We start from the raw sequence: 8345 nt of genomic DNA on the forward strand, positions 1-8345 counted from the left end.
AGATATTGAGTATAAAGTGTTTTAGTTTAAACTTTTGATTCTTGTATGTATGTATATATATATATATACAGTATATACGGTATCTGAGGTAGAAGCGTGCTTTCGGAGCGTGTGATTGGCTGAATGTGAGGTAGAAGTGTGCTTTCGGAGCGTGTGATTGGCTGAATGTGAGGTAGAAGTGTGCTTTCGGAGCGTGTGATTGGCTGAATGTGAGGTAGAAGGATCCATCCATATGTCTGCTCTTCTCTTTCTCCCAGACGTTTACATTTTTTAACGTTTTATGAGATATCAAGCGCATGCCAACTTGTATCCCGCTGGGTAGATCAGCACGTTACAACTCAAACTGTGCGCATCTACACAAACGCCAGTCAGTTCTGACTGGATCTCTTCACAAATCGTCTCTCCCTATCTTGTTTTCGTCTGTGAAAAAATTTACTAAGCCACAGAATATTTACACAGAGTTGGAAGACACTGTTTCTTCTTTTCATTTTTAACTATTTATTTGACGTCTCTCTTCTTCATTCTCTGTTGAAAAGGCAGATTTCTGCATGTACACAATCAGTACATTGTATCAGATGCTGGGAATTAAACAATTACTATCTAGATAAAAAAACACATAAAAATGTGAGCAATAGGGAAACCCAGAAAGTGCACTGCTATAACCAATGAAACATAAGCCCTGCTGTCTTCAAATAAATAAACTTCAGTCACACTGTAATTGCTGTACAGTATAATGACACTAACTGTAGTTTCTCCAGCTTGAATTGTGGGTTCATCAGTAGATCACTGAGGTTTTTCACTCCAGGGTCTCCTAGTTTATTCCCGCTCAGGTCCAGCTCTCTCAGGTGTGACGGGTTTGATTTCAGAGCTGAAGTCACATCAGAACAACCTTCATCTGTCATATAACAGCAGCTTAACCTACATTAGCAGAGAGAGAGAGAGAAGAGAGATCTTCATCTTTATTTATGTTTTACGGTAGAAGTTTTAGCCTCGATCACACCAAAGGCGTTTTTCAGGTTCGAAAACGCGAGGTGCAAAGCAGAACTAGTTCACACAGAACAGCAGTGCGCTGCGTTTTTTATGTTGCTAGGCAACCACCGAAACAGCTGTCCTGTCAATCAAGTAAACCTCAAATCAGTTAACCAGCGCCCCTATTTTTGAGAATTTTCTGAAAACGACATACTCAAATACAAATGTCTGTAGCTCTTAAACCATATGGTCCACATTCATAACTCTGATATTTATTTAAACTAGACACTTGAAACTTTGTTACCCAAGAGTCATAATAACTCAAAGTAGCATAGGAACAGAGTAAATCAAGGTAAAATTTACATGAAAGTGACTCACGATTTCTTTGAATGAACTTCATTTAAGGAAAAATTTATCAGACTTTTATTTTAAAGGCCTGAAAATACAATAAAGATAAAACTGAATGTCTGACCATGTTTTGATCCAAATTTGAAGATGTTACTCCCAAAAATGTAGTTTCTGTAAGCTTTTATTCAAGAAAAGTCTAGGCGTCCTTTCCAAAAGGCCATTTGGAGACTCCACCTGGTAACCAAATGCCATAAGGAGAAAACACTACATACTACACACATGTATATCAATTCAGAACTGTTCTGCCCATAAAACCACACAAGAAAAACCGATTTCAGCACAACATTTTAACTTTAACAAAAAATACTTTATTTTGAATAATTCTAATAGCAAAAACAGTGAAACCAAAATACTCACATTACAAAAATGATTGTTTTACAACTAATTGATAAATTATATAAAAATAATAAAATAACATTTGTAATTGCAACAGTGGTTTTTACTCAAATAAATTACAATAAACTGATAAATTATAATGAATATCCAATTACTAAAAATAAAGCAATTACAGTATTTACAGTCTAGGAAGACATGTTGATCAAGGCAGTCACTACCAAGGTTTGTTCTCTAACCAACTGGAAACTAAAGCCACTGAAAGACAGGAAAGATAAAGTGTGTAAGCAGAACAAATAAAATTGCAACACTGTGTATGCATGTGTGAGTACATCTCCTCATCTGCCGAATCGACGCTCGACACCGTGCACTGATGCATCTCTCAGCGTCTTTCTGCTGCTCTTCATCGCTGCTCCTCATCACCTCCTCCAAAACACTCTCAACACCACAAAAACTCTTCTTTAGTCGACGATCCATGATGTAGATGATCAAATATGACGTTGGAGAAAATCCGTGCGTTGAAACAAGCTCCGTGTTGCAAAGCAATGACGAATCTGTGCGCGCTGTGTGTAAAATGACGAAAGCGCACGAGGGCACGCACTTGTGTTTGACAAATCTGCTTACGTAATCTAAGCAAACTGTCAATCACTCTAATCGTGTTTTGGTTGGTTAACCCTCCGGGGTCGGCGGTCGCGATACCAGCTCGCTTTTTTTCTTATCAGTGCAAAATAGACTCAAAATACTCTGTTGATTTTGATCTTACAAATAAGTGTTAAACATCATTCAACTGTTAAATGTCTTCTTTTATTTGTGTACACTCATAATAAAAACAAAATGTTGTGTTTTTCGTAAAATAAAGAAAATTAACATGATGCGCGTTCTGCCGTCTCTCTCAATGTGAAGTTCATTCTGAAATGCGACAGAAGATGATCTGTAACTCGGCGAATGTTTGTCACACAGACTTGAAACGAATGTCTTTACAACGCTTGGAGTCTCTATTTTTAAATGATGTAAATTATATAAAAAACAAATATTCTATGTTTAAGTTATCCGTATGAAAGCAGCGACATGAACAGTTTCTCAAACGCGTCCTAATTAACTCTAATGTGACCACACCCACGCGAGCCTCACTGAGCCACGCCTCAGTCTTTCTTAATTGGGGACAATTAATATACATATAAAAAATACATGATGCCGAGTGCCTGCATACACTCTGCATCACAGGCTAATTTGAGTTACAAATTGCCACAAGCCTTCTTCAGCATCTCCCTAAATACTCAGACCAAGGCAGAAACCTCTTTTCAAATGTAAACATGAGTTCACAGTGGGAATTTGCATTAATCACCGTCCCAGACTTACTGGGGACAGACGTTGATTTACATGGGGGCAGACACACAGCAGTTAACAAGATATCTCTAAACTCTCCACACCTTATTACCTTTTTGGTTTACTTCTGTGGGAATGAGACCTTTGTACCATTTGAGACATTTCAAATGATACCAAACATGTATATTTTACCATCAAAGTGCATCCATCCATGATAAAAGTGCTGCACACGGCTCTGGGGGGTTAATAAAAGCCTTCTGAAGTGAAGCGATGTGTTCGTGTAAGAAAAATATCCTTATTTAAAGGTGGGGTATGTGATTTGCAAAACGGCCGGCAGATTTTGAAAATACACAACTCAAAAGGTCCTACCTTCTTTCCTCCAACGCTGGCCCTGACTCCACCCATTCGAAGAACATGGACGCGCAATCATGCATCTGCAAAACTCAGATGCGCAAGATTGCACTTACTCTCTCTCTCTCTATACCGGGGCGACTGGCATGTGACTGGGTGACGAGCTTTGAGTATGCGCACGAAGGGGACACGCGCGCAATGGGGATGGGGGAGGGGGGTATGGTACGACCGTTTGATTGACGAACTTACTGTCCAATGATTCTAGGTGGTCTTGGAAATGATTGGCTGGAGTTTTTCGAGTCCTGCCTGTTCCACAGATGATTAAATTGCTTAATTTTCATTTCAGTGCTTCTAACTCAGTGGCTGTAAGTGGGTTAGGAATAGGATTTCAAGTGATTTTGAAAAAAAGGTCAGAAAACAAAATCACATACCCCACCTTTAAAACTTTATCGACTAAAATAACTAGCTTCCGGCCTTTATTAAACCCCCAGAGCCATGAGGAGCACTTATTTTACAAGAAAAGATATTTGCCAATGACCCTCAGGATCTGTAGCTCTTATTCTGATATGTAATGTTAGATCTTTCCTTTTCTTGGAACAAAATGAATGCTTAATGTCACTTCAATATTTCTAGATGAAAAAACACAACAAAAATAAAATAGCACAATGACAGGATTGATATGGTATACCCACGTTGTAACAAATAAATAAAAGATCTTTGAATTTTTCACAAAAGTTCTCTTGTGCTTTTGCCTCCGGCATCGTCCTGTCAGTCATCGCACCTCACTCTAGTCATGTGACTCCTGTGGCTCAACTTACCTCAGTATCTCCAATTTACACTTTATATTCTTCAGTCCAGTGCAGATCAGCTTCACTCCTGAATCCTGCAGATTATTATTGTTCATGTTCAGCTCTTTCAGATTGGTATCTGATCCAAGAACTGCAGCCAGAGCTGAACAGCTTTTGTCTGTTAAGTTACAATCATTTAACCTACAATAAAGTCACAACGCAGAATTAGATGGAACACAAACAATACATTTTCTATATTCAAATATTAAATACATTTTACATTTATTTTTTACATAAACAGCATATACAGCAAAGATGCTGAGTTAAAATAACATTTATCTTCAAAAACTACTATTTACTGTACATTAGTGTTTTTTTTATTCAGTGACAAATTTCCTACATAAAATGAAGCACGTTTGAACAAATATTTGTGTAAAGCTGTTATAGCTATAGGATGTTTTCTCTATTTATGTCACCTGATGGAGTTTAGGTTCTTGCTTAGTTGGGGACACTTAATATTCAACAATATTATTGACTTGACAGCACCGACACCATTATATGAGACAGTTCACACTTTATGGCAAGTTAAAGGCCTTTCACTATAATTCTATAACTGCCTCCATTCACATGTACATGTCTTTTTGACATAACATATTTAATGATTTAAGTAAAGCTAAGATTACTTAAACCTAAGAACCTAATAAATTGTATTTGTTTTTAATATTTCAAGATTGAGGTCAACCAAAGGCTGATGCCAATATATTAGAGAGCAGGGTGGCCAATGGGTGATATATCATTAATTTACAGATATTAAAGAAGCATCCATGACAATTGCTGAAATTAAATTTATAGTTATTTTACTTAATTACTAAATTAGAAAAAATATATTTTTAAAAAATATATGAAAAAAAGATATTTTGACCGATAAAAAATGTAAACATTTTTTTGTAGAAAAACCATCTGACGTGTACATCAATTATGATACAACAGGCTTTTGATAAATGTTTATTTGTAAATCTCTCTATCTACATATTGCATTACATTATTATTACATTAAACTACAGAATTACTCATATAAATAAGCATTTAAATATCTAATTACTGGGAGAAACAGAGGGACAACTAATATATGATGTGGTAATATATATGTATTTTATTTAAGTAGCCTGTTTTATAAAAATCTCAATGTTTTATACTATAACCTTTCAGAATTTCATTTTACTTTTTGGCAATATAAATAACATCTGTACCAAATTACATTATTTCCCCCCAGTTTGGGTATATGAGTAAAATATGTCTTTTTTTTCTTCCTCAAGTATGATTATGTGATAATATATATAATTCTATATAAGTCATACAAGTCTGGTGTATCATATGACACAAAACAAACATGCAACATTTTTTACATGGTATTTTATATTTTGTCTTAAGTTGTGATAAACTGTCTCCACACACACACAAAAGCTTTACATGTATAGAGTAATGTAGATAAATGCATTTTTCAGATGAGAGCTAAACATGACAAAATATATTAAAAGACTTACAGGGCTGTTTTGGAGGCTTTAATGACTGCCGATAATCTAATGAGGCACTCGTCTGATTTCTTGAATTTCTGAAGCTCAAACTCCTCCAGCTCTTCCTCTGATGTCAACAACACAAAGGCTAAAGCAGACCACTGGGCAGGTGAAAGGTCACCAGATGAGAGACTTCCTTTGCTAAGGTGGGTCTGAATCTCGTTCACCAGAGTTTGGTCGTTCAGTTCATTCAGACAGTAGAACAGATTGATGGATCTCTCTGCAGGAAGATTATCTTCTAGTTTCTGCTTGATGTACTGAACTATTTCCTTGTTGATCTGGTCAGTGCCGTCTCGCTGTGTCAACAAACCTCGTAAGAGTCGTCGAACTATCCTCTTGTTGCTCCGGTCAGTGCCGTCTCGCTGTGTCAACAGACCTCGTAAGAGTCGTCGATTGGACTGGAGTGACAGACCGAGGAGGAAGCGAAGGAAAAGGTCCAGGTGTCCATTGTCACTCTCCAGCGCCTTGTCCACTGCAGTCTTGAGAAAATCCATCATGGTTTCATTTCTGTTTTCCTGTTCTGTAGACTCATGATCAAACACACTTGTCTTGTTGATGTCTAGAAACAGATGTGCATAAAGGGCTGCAATAAACTCTTGAATGCTCAAGTGAACAAAGCAGTACATGGTACCAAGAACGATCCCTGTTTCCTCCTTAAAGATCTGGGTACACATGCCTGAGTACACTGATGCCTTATAGACGTCAAGACCACAGGCTTCCAGGTCTGTGTCATAGAAGATCAGGTTGTTTCTTTCCAGCTGATGAAATGCCAGTTTCCCCAGTGAAAGGATGGCGTCTTTATCCCAGGAAACATCTGGTGTGTATTCTCCATCATATTTCCGGCGGCTCTGCTGGATCTGAAAGCGGAGAAAGTGTGTGTACATTTGTGTCAGAGTCTTGGGAGTGTCTTCAGTGTTTGATTCCTGCAGTGTTTTAGAGATCTCATCAGCCTGAGTGTTTTTCACATCATTATTTCTCTTCTCCTCCAGAATGTTCTGGAGAACAGTGGCTGAAATCCAGCAGAAGACTGGGATGTGGCACATGATAAAGAGACTCTTTGATTGTTTAACATGATCTATGATTGTGTTGGCTTGAATTTCATCCTTGAATCTTTTTTTGAAGTACTCTTGCTTTTGTGCGTCGCTGAATCCTCGTATCTCTGTCAGCCGGTCGATACAGTCAGGAGGAATCTTACTGGCAGCTGCTGGTCTGCTGGTGATCCAGACGAGAGCAGAAGGAAGCAGATTTCCCTTCATGAGGTTCGTTAGGAGAACATCCAGAGAGGCTGGTGACGATACATCACGCCACGTCTCATTACAATCAAACTTCAGAGGAAGGCGACATTCGTCCAATCCATCAAGGATGAACAGCACTTTGAACTGATTCCTTCTTGTAAGGTTCAGTCCTTTTGTCTCTGGGAAAAATTGAGTTATAAGGTCCATCACACTTAGTTTTTCTTTCTCCTTTAAGTTCATCTCTCTGAATGGAAGAGGAAATATGAAGCTGATATCTTGATTTTCTTTTCCTTCAGCCCAGTCCAGAACAAACTTTTGCACAGAGACTGATTTCCCGATGCCAGCGACTCCTTTTGTCAGTACAGTTCGGATCTCCTCGTCTTGTTCAGGCGCTTCAAACAAATGTGTGCATTCAACCTGTATCTCTTGTGCTTCATGACGTCTGGAAGCAACTTCAATCTGTCTCACCTCATGTTCAGTATTGACCTGTTCACTGCCACCCTGAGTGATGTAGAGATCTGTGTAGATGTTATTCAGGAGTGTGGAGTCACCTTGCTTCGCCATTCCTTCAAACACACATTGATACTTCTTCTTTAGGCCACATTTCAGCTGAGGAATGAAGAACAGCTCATCTAAACACAGGAACAGAAAATAGATAGTTTTAGTCTTCATTTTCTCTCCTACATTTATAAGAGACAATCAGACAGATGATCACGAGTCTCTTGCCTTCTAGAGCATCAGCAGCTTCATCTTGCTTCATCTCTCTCAGGTAATGTAGTGTGAGATCAAGAGCTGCTGATTTGATACTGGATCTGTTCTCATTAAAGTCCTTCACAAAGTGTTGTGTGTTCTCATGTTGTAATATTTTCTTTAACTTCTCCAGCTCATTCTTCAGAAATGTGATTATTTTGGTCTCAAGATCCTACAAACAAAAGTAAGAGAAAAGACAGAATAACACAATTTAAGCCAAATTGTACATCTACATTTGGCCGACACTATTTATTCAATAATTTTAATACATGTACATAAAAAAATCCAGTTAAAAGACTAACATGCTAACCAAGTTGTGCTAAAATGTGTTTAAAAGGAATTTTTTTATATTAAATTTCTTTGTTCAATAACATATTTGTTTGTTTTTATTTTATAAAAAAGTTTTCCTACCTGGAAGATCCCAAGAAGATTGTCTTTGAAATTCTCGTGGTTCCTGTAATCACATTAGTAAAATAAAATACTAAATTAGATTTTACAGAAAGAGAAATTAGCATTAGCTGTGAATACTCTGACAAATATTTGATCTAAACATGTTTCATGATTGGTATTCACGGATACAACTTTTAAACACAGTCAACGCGTGACAAAAA

General features: G+C 37.5%; 1 protein-coding gene across 1 annotated transcript; it reads right to left on the reverse strand.

The window, feature by feature from the left end:
- Positions 1 to 680: 680 nt before the first annotated feature.
- On the reverse strand, positions 681 to 7671 carry LOC130100628 (NLR family CARD domain-containing protein 3-like). The gene is made up of 4 exons (XM_056266154.1): positions 6126 to 7671; positions 5720 to 6059; positions 4206 to 4376; positions 681 to 918 (listed from the first exon to the last, which is right to left on the reverse strand). Exons 1-4 carry the CDS (start codon positions 7654 to 7656, stop codon positions 708 to 710), a joined length of 2253 nt encoding a protein of 750 aa, XP_056122129.1. The 5' UTR covers positions 7657 to 7671; the 3' UTR covers positions 681 to 707.
- Positions 7672 to 8345: the final 674 nt, after the last annotated feature.

Source organism: Rhinichthys klamathensis, unplaced genomic scaffold, assembly GCF_029890125.1.
Source record: "Rhinichthys klamathensis goyatoka isolate OS25496 unplaced genomic scaffold, OSU_Roscu_1.1 h1tg000011l_1, whole genome shotgun sequence".
In the NCBI taxonomy this organism is placed as follows: Eukaryota; Metazoa; Chordata; class Actinopteri; order Cypriniformes; family Leuciscidae; genus Rhinichthys; species Rhinichthys klamathensis.

What these genes read in the sequence shown, in the direction of transcription:
- LOC130100628 (XM_056266154.1), bottom strand. Translation starts at nt 7,656, where the DNA reads ATGAAGACTAAAACTATCTATTTTCTGTTCCTGTGTTTAGATGAGCTG. An exon ending in AAAGCCTCCAAAACAGCCCT is followed by an intron (nt 4,377 to 5,719) that starts GTAAGTCTTTTA and finishes ACTTTATTGTAG; the next exon opens with GTTAAATGATTGTAACTTAA. An exon ending in TGTAAATTGGAGATACTGAG is followed by an intron (nt 919 to 4,205) that starts GTAAGTTGAGCC and finishes CTGCTAATGTAG; the next exon opens with GTTAAGCTGCTGTTATATGA.